The 15742-nt window shown below is 50.3% G+C and overlaps 1 protein-coding gene across 1 annotated transcript; it reads left to right on the plus strand.

The window, feature by feature from the left end:
- The first annotated feature begins 12357 nt into the window (after window positions 1-12357).
- Window positions 12358-15237, plus strand: LOC112135545 (uncharacterized). Its single transcript, XM_054524000.1, has 4 exons — window positions 12358-12371; window positions 12521-12661; window positions 12872-13399; window positions 15036-15237. Exons 1-4 carry the CDS (start codon window positions 12358-12360, stop codon window positions 15235-15237), a joined length of 885 nt encoding a protein of 294 aa, XP_054379975.1.
- The last annotated feature ends 505 nt before the right edge of the window (window positions 15238-15742 follow it).

A 15742-nucleotide genomic window follows, 5' to 3' on the forward strand; every position in this document is an offset into this window, starting at 1 on the left:
GATGAGTGGGTGATTGTGTTGGGCTTCAGCCTCACTACTCTCTGGAATTTGCAGCTTCAGTGGGTGTAGGGGGCTCTGTGCAGGTGGGTTCCACTTTCCCCCCTCCTCCTGCTTTTTGTCTTTTTAGACAAACCTCTGCCAGTCCAGCTACTGCAGCCCTGCTGCTCCCAGTCCAGCTGCTGTGTCCCCATGTGCTGCCAGTGCAACATCTGAGGCTCTAGTGGGAAACCTCAGGTAGCTCCTGAAGATCTGTTCTTCCCAACAAGTGACTACCCTCAAGCACATCCCCTTCTGGATCTGAACAATGACTCTTGGCTCAGGGCCTCTTTTTCCAGCCCTTGAGGAAATGGAATGAACCACTTGCTCTTTGTCGGAGTTGCCTGCAAAAGAAATTGCTCCAGATTGCTTCATAACACCTGCCTCAGTCTTGCAGTGATGCCACCATTCACAACCTCTTATTTGCTGAAGAGCTCGGGTCTCCAGGGCACGGAGAACCCTGGCCTTCTCTCCGGACATGTAGAGAACAATTGTCTATACCTCATGTTTAGGTAAAATTATTTTGTCTATTTCTTAGAGTGCAAAAATAATATGTTTCATGTCAAACAATCTCAGGACACTCACTTAAGCTCAGAAAGAGCCAGGACACCTGCAGTTTTGCCGTTGCAGAGGTAAATATCTTCTTTTAGGATTTGACCCTCCAGACCTTGGGAACTTGGTCCTTTTTGCTGTTCAAGAACACATGTGGTCCCCATGTCTGTTCGTTTCCCTGGTGCCTGGGGACCGAGGCCATGTTTGGCCCATGATGAAGGGCTGTGCTCTTCTTTTTGCAGACAAGGGCCTTACCTATCCTTGATGTGGCTGCACAGAACCTTCTTGACATTGGGGAATGAGCATGAGTCTTGGAGCTGACTCCACTGAGTCTGACCAGTATTCCAGCGAAACCACCTTTGCAAAAATTACAACTGAGAAAATTATGATAGTGAAAGGGATCTGACCTAACCAACTCCATCTTGCTTCTAACCTCCAAGCTGCCCTTTTCTTCCTGGGCATGGGCCAAACTGACTTTGGGAGGAACTTAGTTTACAGTTTAATTTTGAAACAAAGTTGATGACAACCCTTCCTGAAATAAACCCCCTTCTTTGGGGTTTATTAGTTCGTCCTCACACTGTTATAAAGAACTACCCGAGACTGGGTAATTTATAAAGAAAAGAGTTTTAATTAACTCAGGCTGTAGAACAAGCATTGCTGGGGAGGCCTCAGGAGACTTACTATCATGGAGGAAGGCGAAGGAGAAGCAATGCGTGTCTTACCATGACAGAGCAGGAGAGACAGAGCAAAGGGGAAGTTCCTCACACTTTCAAACCATCAGATCTTGTGTGAACGCACTCACTATCATGATAATAGCAAGCGGAAAATCCACTCCCACGATCCAATCACCTCCCACCAGGTCCCTCCCCCAATATTGGGAATTACAACTCGATATGAGATTTGGGTGGGGACACAGAGTCAAACCATATCATGACCGGACTGCCTTTGTAAGACAAACAAATTAGCCACAAGATGAGAAATTATGGCTTAGCAGTGGTGCAGACAGAGTTCACAAAATTCCCGACCTCCCCAGTTGCTTGTAGGGATAACATCACTGTTGTAAAACCTAAGATTGGGGCTCTAGATATTTTTCAGGCCCTGCATTCTGATGCAGAAACTGGTGTTACTTAGACCAGAAATCTGGCTCAACCAGTTCTACAATTCCACCCAGGAACAGAAGACAGCATGAACAAACCAGTTTGACTTCTTATTATTCCATCTCCAACCCAACCGATCAGCACCTTCCATCCCTGGCTCCCAGCCAAGTTATCAAAACAACAACAACAACAACAAAAACGAAAACAAGAAACCCACAGTCTCAGAATTTTGGGGGAGATTGATTTGAGTGATAAAACTCTGGGCTCCTGTTCAACAGCTCTTCATGAATTAAACATTTTCTCCGTCGCAAGTTCCCCCCCCTGCTTGATCAATCAGCTCTGTCTGGGCAGAAGGCAAGGAAAACTCACTGGGCGGCTACACCAACACCTTAAAACCGTGTGTCTTGCACAGGCCCCTTGTCACTCAGATTCTTCATGTGCACAGGGCACGCATCAACTCCTTGCTTGCAGGACTGACCACGGGTTAGCAGTGTGAAGAGGAGTGTCTCCAAGTTGCTAGCTCTCCATCACGGGTGTTGTCTATGGCGAGGGCTTCTCCTCTCTCTGTGACGTCTGTCCCTTGATGTAGCTCTCTCCTCTGAACTCAGACTACTCAGTGTGGTCCTCCAGGGGCCCCGACCTTGCCCTCTAATTCCTCTGAACTTCTTTTCCGAGGCTGTCTTGACCTCTGAAAAATGAGCTGCGGTAGGAACATGAGGACTACACTCTGGCCTTTCTTCTCTTGCCCAAATTCCTGTCTGGCCTGGGGAGTTGTACCCTACAAACCATAATGTCAGATGGGTTTTTATTAACCCTGTATAATAATGTGGCTTGCTTTCCAACCTGACTCTGGTGTAAACGTCACATGACAGGTAGCAGACTCTGGAAGGGAAATCAAAATATTGTATCCCCAAATACGTTTCTATGATGTATTTTGAAATGGCCCTACAAAGCTGTCTTTTGTGGGAAAAATTTGCATCTGTAGAGAATCTCCATTAATAGATCCAGGCCTTTTCCCTTCTAGACCTTTCCCGGATCTAGGGGAGGTTAGCTGAGAGCCTGACACCTCTGAGGTCTGAGAAGGGACATTGGCCGTCTATTCTGTGAGTGCTGCCTAAGAGGCTTCATCTATTTAATAAGAACCATGGTCTCTGTAAGCCTGGCCTGTCAGCCCAGGCATTCCTTTCTACTGAATTCAAGCCTTTCGACAACAGCTTAACACTCTCAACCAACTGTCAACTAAAGAATGCCTAAAACCCATCTATGATTTATAAGCTCCCTTTTTGGGCTGAACCAATGTTTACCTTCCTCATATTGGTTTATGATTTCAGCTGCAATTTCTGTCGTAACCTGACCGTCTCAAGCACCTTTTCTCAGGACCTTTTGAGATTGTGTAACCCCAGCCCAGACCCTCATATTGGCTCTAAATAAACCTCTTTAAATATATTTTGGTAGAATTTGGATTATTCCATCATCAAACCTCATGACACAAGACAGAAGATCCGTTTGCCCCTGAGTGACCCACCCAGGTCTGGCAGTGTAGATTGCATGCTTGCTGTGGATGGGCAATGAGAAAACAGATTTCAGGCCAAGGGTTTTGACCCCCCTGAGGGCACTGGGTTTGGGGCTTCAGCCTCCTGCTCTTTTCTCCAAATGCCAAGGGCTTGTGGAATGAACTTACATCTGCCCCAGGCTCGCAGGGAGCAGGGACCACTGCCCTGAACTCAGAGGAGCCCTCCCCCAAGATAAGTGTGATCTGTCAGGACCCCAGCTTTCTTTCTCTCTCTGTGGTGGGTGGGGTCAACTCTGGGTGCCCCTGACCTTCAGGAGTCTGCTCCTTGTACAGACAGAGCCAGCGGACCCTTTAGGGTGGCCCAGGTTTGGGGGTTGTAAAGGAGGTAGGAGGACACTGAAGCCCCTGCCACATCCAGTTCTGTGGATTCACTGAGCATGGCTGGATGGGGCTGTGCTGTGGGGACAGCTCATGGTGCCTGACCTGGGGGCTGGCACAGAGAGGGGCTGCCCTGGAGAAGGGAAGCAGGGGCATGGGCTGGGGCTAGGGTCTGGATGGAGCTGCTAGGTGTGGGTGAGGCTAAGTGTGACAGAGCAACAGGTGGCGGGGGCTGAGCAGAAGCGGGTGGGTCTGATCTGCCCTGCAGGAAGTGGGGAGCAGGAGTAGGGTAGGGTGACTACATAACTCATCATCCAAACTCAGAGACACTTGAAAAAAATACTTAAATTTTGAAATTGAGACTCACAGGAAGTTGCAAGGCTAGGACAGAGCTCCTGTGTAGCATTCACCCAGTGCCTCCATGATAATTCCTTTTAAATGTGATAAAATATTGATACAGTTTGGCTGTGTCCCCACCCAAATCTCATCTTGAACTGTAGTTCCCATAATTCCCATGTGTCATGGGAGGGACCTGATGGGGGTAATTGAATCACGGGGGTGGTTACCTCCATGCTGTTCTCATGATAGTGAGTTCTCATAAGGTCTGATGGTTGTATAATGGGCTTCCCCCCACCTTCACTCTGCACTTCTCCTTGCTGCTGCCATGTGAAGAAGGACGTGTTTGCTTCTCCACCCACCATGATTATAAGTTTCCTGAAACCCCCCCAGCCATGATGAACTGTGAGTCAACTCTTTCCTTTATAAATTACCCAGTCTTGGGTATGTCCTTATAGCAGCGTGAGAACAGACCTATACAAATATCCACATAAAAGTTACCATTTTTACCACTTCTAATTGTATGTTCAGATTAGTGACTTCAGGTGCCTGCCCATGGTTGTTCAACTGTCACCACCATCCATCTCCTTATCTTCTCAGACTGACTCTGCCCCAGTAAACACCCACTCCCCACCCCCCACTACAACTGTCATGCACTGTCAAAAATAAGAAACCGGCCTTGGCATGAGGCTGTCAACTCAGTCACAGCTTACAAGGATTTCTCCCATTTTTATGTGGATCTTTTAATGTCCAGTTCTGTGACATTGTATCACATGAAGATTCAAAGAACTACCACCACAGTGCAGACACTGACTGTTCCATTGCCCTAAAGAAACGCCTCACGTGCATCCTTCCCTCCACCCCAAGCCCTGGCAGTCACCGATGTGGTCTCCCTGTAGTTCGATCCCATCCAGAATGTTTTGGACCTGGGATAGTACATGAGACACTGAGATCTGACGTCGGCTTTTTTCCCCATGTGGCATAAAGTCCTTGAGATCTATCCAAGTTGTAACATGGGCCAACAGATCACTTTCCTCTATTGCTGAGTTGAATTTCATTGAGGGTAAAGAGAGGCAGGTTTTCTCTCCTAACCCCACAGAGACAGGGTGGATCACCTCCCAAAATTTAGTTTGGATGTCAAGAGAATGAAGCCTCCCTCCAACTTGTGTGACAAGGTTCCTTCCTGACATGGTGCAGCTTTCTGGTGGCAGCAGGGTGGCTCCATGCAGGCTTGAGAATGGCTTCAGAGAGCAGGGAGAGCAGGCAGGCTTGGGGCTGGGTGGCAGTCAGTCTGGGGCTAGCTTGAGGGTGCCCAGGAGTGGGGTGGAGTTCTTGTTGGCACCAAGAAGTGAGCACAGGCTTTCTTATAAGCTTGTCCTGATGTGGGGCAGAGAGGGAAAAGGAGAAGTGCAGCCTAAAAGCTGTCAGCATCAAACATCAGAAATGAAGTCAGTGGCTTTTACCAAGAAGACAAAAAGTAACAAATGCTGGAGAGGATGCGGAGAAGAAAATCACAACTTCCCTGCGTGCAGCATCCCGGAGCCCAGCTCTTCCCACAGTCCAGGTCCCCACGCTTCTTGGAGCTTCTCTTGTGGCTCGTTCTCCCCCTCCTCCCCCCTCCTCCTCCCCCCTCCTCCTCCCCCCTCCTCCTCCCCCCTCCTCCTCCCCCCTCCTCCCCCTCCCCCTCCTCCCCTCCTTCCCCCTCCTCCCCCCTCCTCCCCCAACCTTACATAGGTTGATTGATGCCTCCTCCTCCCCCCTCCTCCTCCCCCCCGTTCCCCCACCTCCTCCTCCCCCCGCTCCTCCCCACCTCCTCCTCCCCCTCCTCCTCCTCCCCCTCCTCCTCTTCCTCCTCCTCCTCCTCTTCCTCCTCCTCCTCCTCTGGCTCATGGCTCTCCAATGTCTATGCTCCCAGGGCTCTATCCTTGGCTGCTGTTCTCTCTACCCTGTAATTCACCTTGACATTGACACACTGGGAACCTTGTTTGTTCCCAGGTGTGTTGCTGCTGTCCAAGTTGACAGCTTCATCCCATGGGTGCAGTGAACCTGTCCTGTCCACATCTCCCCAGATTGGTCTCTCCTCCTGAGACAAGACTTGGAAAACGACCCTCAAAGACCCTCACCCTCTGTGATCCCCTCTTGAGCATGGGTGGATACTGAGATGATGAAGATCATCATGTGGTGATCATGCTCTGCTGTATGGCACAGGGCATGTGTCCAGGTGCAATTCAGGTCACTCATCTGCTGAGTTCATCAAAATGAGCAGATCCTGGGTGGGCCTGACCTAATCGGTGAGCTCTTAAAAAGGAGGTCTAGCTGGTGGTGGCAGAAGGTGTCAGAGAGCGGCATCCCTGCTGACCAGGAAGCAAGCAAGCAGCTCTGCTGTGAATGCCTGTGGCAGGGGGGTCCCAGAGCAATGAGCTGTGGTTGCCTCTAGCAGCTGAGAGTGGTCACTGGCTGACAGACTACAGGAAAATGGGGACCTTGATCCTAGGGTCACAGGGAACTTAACTCTCCAAATGACCTGAATGAGCTTTGGAGACGGCCCAGCTTCACCTGAGAGCCCAGCATAGCCAACACCTCCACTGTGGCCTAAGGATTCCCTGAGGAGGGGATTCCAATTCAATGTCCTAGGATTGACCTTCAGTCATGGTGGGATAATATATTTGTGGTTCAAAGTCTCTGGGTTTGTGGCATTTTGTTATGCATCAAGAGAGGACAGTGAATCCTGAAAATCTGAGACAGGTCTCAGTTAATTTAGAAAGTTTATTTTGCCAAGGTTGAGGATGCATCCCCATGGCACAGCCTCAGGAGGTCCTGATGACATCTGCCCAAGGTGGTCAGAGAACAGCTTGGTTTTATACATTCTAGGGAGACACGAGACATCAATCAACCTATGTAAAATGAACATTGGTTCGGTTCAGAAAAGGCAGGACAACTGAAAGTGAGGAGGGGCTTCCAGGTCTTAGGTAGGTAAGAGACAAATGGTTGTATTATTTTCAGTTTCTGATTAGCCTCTCCAAAGGAGGCAATCAGATATGCATTTATCTCAGCGAGCAGAGGGATGACTTTGAATAGAATGGGAGGGAGGTTTGCCCTAAGCATTTCCCAACTTGACTTTTCCCTTTAGCTTAGTGATTTTGGGGCCCCAAGATTTCCAAGATTCATTTTCCTTTCACATTTCCCTGTTTTCTTTGTACAAGTCTTAAGTCTCAGGCCTCAGATTCCACCTGATCTCTCATGGCTAGGATGGTTTATGCCTAGCTGGGTAGGTCCTGGGTTGTTAGGAAAGTTCATTTTTAGAAGGTTGTGAAGTCTCATGTCCTACGAAGAGAAAATAGGGAGAGGGAGAAAAGCAACAACAAACAAAAAAACAATACTGGGAAATCAATATAGGCCATGTTACTCTGAAGTTCATACATCAGTAGGCAGGTATGAAAGCAGCTTATGTATGTAAATAGGTTGCTGTTATTTTCTTCTGAAGTTTAAGTTGTCCAGCTTCAGTTTTCAGGGCTTTAAGAAAGCACAGCTTAGGTTTCAGTGACTCCAAATTAGGAAAAATGGAGGTGGGGGGAAAGGAAAAAATTGAAAACTATATTTAAAGACTTGTGTCATAGAAAAATTAGCATCCAGTCCAAATTGCAGAAAACAATTTAAAAATTGAAAAACATTAGGCAAGACTAGAATCTAATGATGGGTGTACTATAGTTTTTGAAACATAATTTTTCTCTCTCCAGTTTACCATTTTTACTAAAGACACATCGTGGTAGGACTGCTTTGTTTTATTATAGTTGGCCACATTATTTGTATAAAGTGAAGCAAGAATAATTATTTTTCACATTGGCTTTTAAAATTGGCTTTGATGGAACTTTATTCCCTAGAAGGACTCTAAGATAAGACTTTTTAAAGCTGAGCCCAGCCATGGATTTGTACCATCAAATATCTATGAGATGGGTGAATTCTTCTCTTCTTGAGGTCCCAAGATAACTTGGGGCTCTGGGCCTGTCAGAAAGTGACATTCTTTACTTACCATAGGTCAGGAACCCTGTACAGGGACTGTGTAGACAAGGTATGAGGCCAGTTTTCCCAAGGGGTTTTTATTGGCTCTATAAGTTGAATTTAACACCTTAAAGGAAAGCACACCATTCCACTCAAAGCCTTGATAAAATAACCAGTTTCTCCAATTGTGTCTTGCTACAAATGAAAACAGATTCTTATTGCACTTATGCAAATAACTATATTGCTATAAGTTAAGAATACTTGCAAATAGTTTCCAAATTCTGGAGAAATCAGGTAGAGAGAAACAAATATGCTCCAAATTGTGTTTACAGGAGTATATTCAATTGTTAAAAGCTGTCAATAGCTCCAAAGACTGAAAAAAAAACAAAGGATCAGCAACATTTTATGCAAAAAAAAAAAAAAAAAAATCAAAAGGATTACTTCAGTCTTCTATTAGTTCAGTCCATGCAGTAAATTCCTGTTCTGCTTGATACTCATGAACACTTCAACTCTTCATGAGTTCTGAGAAGATTTTCCTCTATTCTGATGTCACAATCTCCAAAGTTATCAGAAACCTGCATTCAAGAGCACCTGTTAGAGTAGTATAGCTGATTATAAAACCACCTTCTAAAGAAGACCAAAACAAGAAAACAATTGTCTGTGGTTGACAGAAAGTTTTAGCACAGCCAGAGTCAAAGACACAATTGACAAGGAAGTTGTTACCTCTGTGGCACACAATAACTTAACAATTATAATTATTACTGATAATGTATATTACATCATATCAGAATTATAGGGATTTCCCTTACTTTTGGAGCACATACCAATAACATATTTATGCAAATATAGCCCAAAGAAAACCAAACATCATTTTATATTTGACAATGCTTCCTGTATAATTTTTATATCAAATAAGTCAAATTTGTTATTTTGTTATGTCTTTTTCTGACTTAATTAATCCTTTAAGATGTTAGAGATGCCTTGATAATTCTTGATAACCCTAGGCAGTTATCAGCTAAATAGTCTTAAATTTGCATATTTGAGGAGGGATGGGGGACTACCAGGTAGCTGGGGCCAGTGGGGTCACCCTGCTACATCCCCTGCTCCCCCAACCCTCCAGCACACTTTATAACCTGGTCTCTGTGGTCTGGGAAGGTAAACAGTTGTGTTAACACGAGCTTACAGTATAGCCCAAGAAACTTCCACATAGCACAGAATCCACTGAGTGGCTTTTTGCAAGGTAGATGTTTTGTGTTGTGGGTTGAATATGTTGAAGTATCTACTTTAATGTAAGTATATACGGAGTATACATTGAAGTCCTAATGCCCGGGACCTGTGAGTGTGATCTTACATGGAAATAGGAACTTTGTGGCTGTCATTATGTTATAATAAGGTCATTAGGATGGGTTCTGGTTCCACATGACTGGTGCTGTTACAGGACTTACAGGATGAGAAGCGAGACGCAGACACATGTGGAGAGGAGGCTGCGATGGTGCCAGCACAGGTTGGAGCAATGCAGCCTGTGAGAAAACAAAAACAAACAAACAAAACCCTCCCCCAAATCACAAAGCCAAAGGGAAACGTCAAGCTGGGAACTGCATAGGACAAACCCGCCTCCCATTCTATTCCTAAATAAGATTGCTGCAAAGATAAAAAAGCGACATCTCTCCCTCACCGTTTGCCCACAGAGGAATTCCCTGTGGACAAACGACAGGCAGAAGTCAAAGTCCTTCACTCAGCTCCCGTGAGACAAACGCATATCCGATGGCTTCCTTTGCCCTACTGTTTCACTAAGTCAGACTAAGGCATGAGTGACTATTCCTGTAAATTGTGCATTCGGGGAAAGGCTAATCAGAAACTCAAAAGAATGCAAGTTTGTCTCTTATCTACCTGTGGCCTGGAAGCCCCCTCCCCCTCCAAGTTGTCACACCTTTCTGAACCAAACCAATGGTCATCTTACATGTATTGATTACTGCCTCATGTCTCCCTAAAATTCATGAGAGCAAAGCTATGTCCCGACCACCTTGGGCACATGTCATGAGGACCTCCTGAGGCTGTGTCACGGGCATATCCTTAACCCTGGCAAAATAAACTTTCTAAATTGACTGAGGCCTGTCCTAGATGCTTTTTCATTTATAGATCACATGCCCCAGGACACCTGGAGCCCCCAGAAGCTGGAAAAGACAGGAAGGCCCTGCCCTGGAGCCTCTGGAGAGAGTACAACCCTCCCGACACCTGCATTTCTGACTTCTGGCCTTCAGAACAGTGAGAGAATCTGTATTGCTTTAAGCCCCTCACTCTGTGGCCATGGGATCCCGTTCCATGGAACAGGTGCTGTTTTCTGGAGCTACCTGGCTGTCGGGAAGCCCCGTGGGTCAGGCTCCAACATCTGAGCACCTGCTTATTTCTGCTGCAATCAGCTCCTCTCCACGTGGTGATGGCAGCTGGAGAAATGGCTCAACAAGAAGTTGGAAGAAAGATATTTTCAGAGGCACAGCTCCAAAACAGGGTGACTGGTGGGCTGGCACTGGGGGAGGGGGAGAGCACGGGAAAGGGGAGGCATTGCCCCCTGAGAACTCAGCATACACCTGAGGCTATGCCCCCCGAGCAAATGAATGGGGAACCCTTGTTTGAACTGGGGACCATGGAAGCCTGGGAGACCTGGAGCCAATGCACTGCCCTCTCCTCTCCCCACCAAGGACCCTCCAGGACCTGGGTTGGGTGGGAACCGAAAGGCCTGTCTTTTCAGATGGAACATTCTGAAGCCCTTGTCCTGGTGGAAAGAGTGTGACAATAATTCAAGATTAGCGCAGAATGACACTGAGTGGGTCCCTCATCCTAGAGCATCCCCGTCCATGTAACAGGAAGGCTGGGGATGGAGGGGCCACATTCACTTCTGCCCTTGCTTCCAAGCCAGCATGCTCTCCAGCCCCCTGCGGCTCTCAGGCCACCTCTTTGCTCCCCTACCCGCCCCTCCTTCCATTGCTGGCTGTCTCAGCCCCTGAGTCAGGTCTGGGGTGCTCCCCAGCCTCTGGGTTCATCACCCTGGTCCCATAGCTGTGTGCTCCTCTTTTATGAATGTGATACTTTCCAGAATCTCTCTGTAGATAAAAAGAGCCACTAGTATATGTGTACGAGCATGATTCATAATTACACATGGGAAAGGACTGGCTTGGTTGGTTGTGGGACTGCTGAGTATAAAATCTGGGGGGTGGCTTGGTGGCTGGAAGCTCAGGCAGGATTTCTATTACCGTCTGGAGGTAGAATGCCTTCTTTTCCAGGGACCCTCACTTTTTGCTCTTAAGACCCTCAACTGCTTGGATGAGGCCCTGTACATCATGGAGAGCAAAGTGCTTTACTGAAAGTTGAATGTTAATCTCAGTAACAAAACACCTTACCGGCAACACCGGGGTGAGTGTTGGGCAGAACAGCTGGGCACTGCAGCCTCGCCGGGGTGGCATGGGGTTACCATCACAGGCTGCACTCCAGCCCATCACCTGACCTCCCCAGGTCACCTGGAGGATGGGTCTGTTACTGGGGTCTCATAGCATTGCTGCCTGAGCTACCAGGTGGGACTGAGTTTGAGGCATCGTCCTGAACTGAGCGTTTGGTTCACACAAGCCCCAGTCTCCCCCTGGGGCAGCTGGTTCAGGAGGACAAAGTGCTCCTGGGGGGGACCCCAGCCCCATGCTGATCACACAGAGCATCCCCTGCAGGAGGAAGCCTTCTCAGGGACCTCCCTGGAGAAGAGGAGACGTCTCCCATGCTGGGCACGGCAGAGCCTCCCTGCAGGAGGAACCCTTCTCAGGGTCCCGGGGACATCCCTGGAGAAGAGCAGACGTCTCCCATGCTGGACACAGCAGAGCCTCCCTGCAGGAGGAACCCTTCTCAGGGTCCCGGGACCTCCCTGGAGAAGAGCAGACATCCCAGGTGGTCCCAGATATTTCTCACAAGAAACCTCTCACCCCGGTGTATACTGGGGTACACACAGACCCTTGGGGAACTGTGGCAATTCCGGATCCGAACTCTATCCACAAGGGCCCAGCACCCACTGCTTTCATGTCAAGAAAGGAGCCCATGCTCAGAAGGAAGCCGGGCTCTGTAGAAAGACGTGGCACAGAAAGAACCCAAGGAGACGCAGGCTGGGGGTGGGTGTTTATTTAGAGGATAAGGGTCCAGCTGGACTTTAGCAGGTAACGCATAACAAAGTGAGCTTCTCAGTGGGAGAGTGGGGTCCACGGGAGAGAACACAGATCTGGCCATGGCTGAGTTCTGCTGTCTCCTGGGCCTCCCTGAGCTCCAGCACTGGCTAGGGCGCAGGGCAGGGGAGGGAAGCTCTCTGAGGAAGAAGGGAAGGGCAGGACAGTTTGGCCCCAGCAAGTGGGGTGAACTTTGTGATGAGCAGCAGAGGAAATGGCTCACCCCAGGATTTCCAGTGGGGTGATGATGCGGAGGACAGGGTGAGTGGATTTTTAGGGCAAAGACGTGGAATAACCAGCGGATCTCTGTTTCTGATTCCAGGGACTGTCATATTTCAGAGAGACACAGCTAAAAACTGCGTCACAGGTCTGGGATACAGGATGGCCTTCATCTGACACCTGGGGCCAAGCATCAAATCTTACACTGGCAGCATACAGGGACACAGCAGCTGGACTGGGAGCAGCAGGGCTTGCAGCAGCTGGATTGGCAGCAGGATGACCCACAGCCTGAAGAACAGCAGCAGGGCTTACAGCAGCTGGACTGGCAGCAGCTACAGGAGCCACAGCCCCCTTTGGAGCCCCCATAAGAGCCACAACTGGAACAGGAACAGGCTGGCACACAGCAGCTCACGGGCTTGCAGCAGCAGATGGGCACACAGCAGCTGGAGCCACAGCCCCCACAGCTGGAGCCACTGCCCCCACAGCTGGAGCCACAGCCCCCCTTGGAGCCCCCACAAGAGCCACAGCCCCCCTTGGAGCCCCCACAAGAGCCACAGCTCCCCTTGGAACCCCCACAGGAGTCACAGCCCCCCTTGGAACCCCCACAGGAGTCACAGCCCCCCTTGGAACCCCCACAGGAGCCACAGCTGGAGCAGGAACAGGCTGGCACACAGGAGCACACGGGCTTGCAGCAGCAGATGGGCACACAGCAGCTGGAGCCACATCCCCCACAGCCGGAGCCACATCCGCCACATCCTCCACAGCCGGAGCCACAGCCCCCACAGCCAGAACCACAGCCCCCACAGCCAGAGCCACAGCCCCCACAGCCGGAGCCACACCCCCCACAGCCGGAGTCACAGCCCCCACAGCCGGAGCCACAGCCCCCACAGCCGGAGCTGCAGCCTCCACAGCCAGAACCACAGCCCCCACAGCCGGAGCCAGTGCCTCCAGAACAGCCACAGCAGCCCATGGTTCTGGTGGGTTGAGGGTGGAGCAGGTAGAGGAGCAGGTGAGAGGGAGGTGCAGGTGTGGAGCCCCCTGAGCCTGGGCCCTTTATATCCCTGCCCAGGGTCAGGTGTGAAGCTGGGCACATGGTCACTTCCTGGTTCCTGTTTGTGCCATTTTCCCAGGGAGATTTTGCTTGCTTTCTTGAAACTAGAAACAATCACGTTCTGTTTATTGTGTTTTGCAGTTTTACTTCTGGCTCTGCATCTCTACTCTGACTGGCGCATGCCACACCCGTGTATCATAGAAGAGACTGACTGGGGCCCCCAGGGGCCAGTGGACCTGCCACACATCCCCTTCCCCAGTGGTTGTCCTCACACGACTCCTGGCCATCAGGGAAATGCCTCTGAACAGCCACCAAGAGACCCGGAGAGCTTGGCCAGGAGGGGCGTGCAGGACCTCGTAGCTTTCGCAGCTCTTAGGGCAGGAAGCTGGGATCAACTCCTCCCTCCTTGGGGGCTCCCCAGCTGAGCAGCTGCCAGGAGCTGCTTGCAGGGCCTCACGCCTGAGGCTGCATCAAATTCGAGGTCACGCATGTGCAGGGTGATGGGGCTGGGAGGGGCCCGACACACTCGTTCAGAAAGGCAGAGCTGGCTGGGTTACTCTTCCGACACTGTTGAGAGAGACCTTTGCAGGATGTCAGAAAAGGAGGGAGCCAGAGGCAGGGGTGAAACCTGTGTCCCCGTCCTGGGGCTCCCGTGACAAATGACCACAAACTGGGGGCTCAGACAAGAGGAATTAGTTCTCTCACAATTACAGAGGACAGACACCTGGGTGTCTGCAGGCTGAGCTCCCGCCAAAGGCTCTCGGGAGGCTTCTTTCTGCCTCGTCCAGCTTCTGGGCTCCGGGTGTTCCCTGGCTGTTCCTTGGCTGTGGCCGCATGGCCCAGCCTCTGCCTCCGCAGCCACAGGGCTGTCTCCTGCGCTCCAGGCCTCTCTTCTGCAGTCAGGTTCCTCCGGCCTCCCTCTTACCAAGACGCTGAGGTCACACTCAGGCCCCGTCCTGGAGTCTGGGATATCTTTCCCATCTCAGGATCCTAGACACAATCACGTTTGCCAAGGCCCCTTACATCCACAGGACCCAGGAGCCTGGATATGGGGCCAGGAGGGCATCGGTCAGCCAAGCACAAGACGCCCTGGAGTCACCCTTGGTGTCCGTCTCTGTTCAACAAGGTGGGTCCCTTGTGAACAGAGCTTCGGGTTCCAGGTGGCCTCCCTGCAGGAGCCACTGCCCCTTGGGGGTGGTGGGCAAGGGGGGGCAGGCCCTGGTCAGGTGGCAGAAACTTTGGGGCTTTTGTGGGTCCACTAGTGTCCTGCGGTCTGTGTCCGCGATCTGTGAGAGTCAGGCAATGTTCTTTGCAAGCTCATCCTGGCCTGGAAGCACTGGGGGAGGAGGAAGTGTAGGAAGGAGGGGTCTGGAGTTAGGAAGCCAGCTCCTGCTCAGGAGGGCCCAGCTCCGTCCAGCAGGGAGCCGTGAGGTCTTGGGCCGGAACAAGGTGTGGGGTAAGGGTAGTTCTGAAAGGGTGAGGGGGGCTCAGGCTGAGACTGGAGAGGGAACCCCAGGAGAGGGAACCCCAGGAGAGGACAAAAGGAATAGGGCTTCTCCCTCCTCCCACCCTCGGAAGATGGAAAGTTCATTCCTGGGCCCCAAAACTCCACTGCCTCTTTCCAGGATCTAACACGCCGCTCACTCCCTGGATAGGCAGCCGCTGTGCTGGCACAGAGGGAATGGTTGTGAGGGGTCCCAGCGCCAGCCCCCGCTGCTTCTGGTTGCTGCATGTTCCTTCGGGGCTCTGGACCCGCACCTCTTGTTCTTCCATCTTAGAGAACACCAGTGTGCTAATGATGACGCCCGTGTGCGCGGGAACACATACATGTCACTCAATGTGTTCCTTGCAGCATGATCAGTTCGCAATGTGGAAATGAATGAAGGCTGCCTAACAGGAACGCGCGGAGGCTGTTTACCCGGAGCTTGCTCTGGCAAGGGGTCAGCCACGCCACCTGCATCGGGCACTGTCAGTTGATATATTCAGTCTCTCAACATTTTATTCGCATATAATTTAAACAAATTTCACCAAATGTTGTGTGTATATATTTAAAAAGTCAAATAATGCCAAGCGGCTTATAATTGCTTCACCTTGCTCAGCCCAGCCTCATGCAGGGGATGGGCGTGTGTATAACCACGCGCCTTCTGCAGTTACTGGCCAGGCTTTCCGTAGGTGCCGGTCCTGCAGGCTCTTGGCGTATCATTTCGAGAGCATAGGTCTTTACTTTCTGTTGTGATGTATGTGGGCTCACCTCTCCTACACACGTCTTTCGTGTCCTCCAAATACGCTCCCTGTGTGTGTTTTGTGAAACCACCGTTCCCACCATTGGAATGTTTGTGTGAACATTGTTCTCTGTGGAGCC

Source organism: Pongo abelii, chromosome 9, assembly GCF_028885655.2.
Source record: "Pongo abelii isolate AG06213 chromosome 9, NHGRI_mPonAbe1-v2.0_pri, whole genome shotgun sequence".
Lineage (NCBI taxonomy): Eukaryota > Metazoa > Chordata > Mammalia > Primates > Hominidae > Pongo > Pongo abelii.

Excerpts from the sequence above, each read along its gene's own strand:
- LOC112135545 (XM_054524000.1), top strand. Across the intron at positions 12,662-12,871 it reads AGCAGCTGGACTGGCAGCAG|CCACAAGAGCCACAGCTCCC; the intron begins CTACAGGAGCCA and ends CCCTTGGAGCCC. Across the intron at positions 13,400-15,035 it reads CCTTTATATCCCTGCCCAGG|GCAGCCGCTGTGCTGGCACA; the intron begins GTCAGGTGTGAA and ends CTCCCTGGATAG.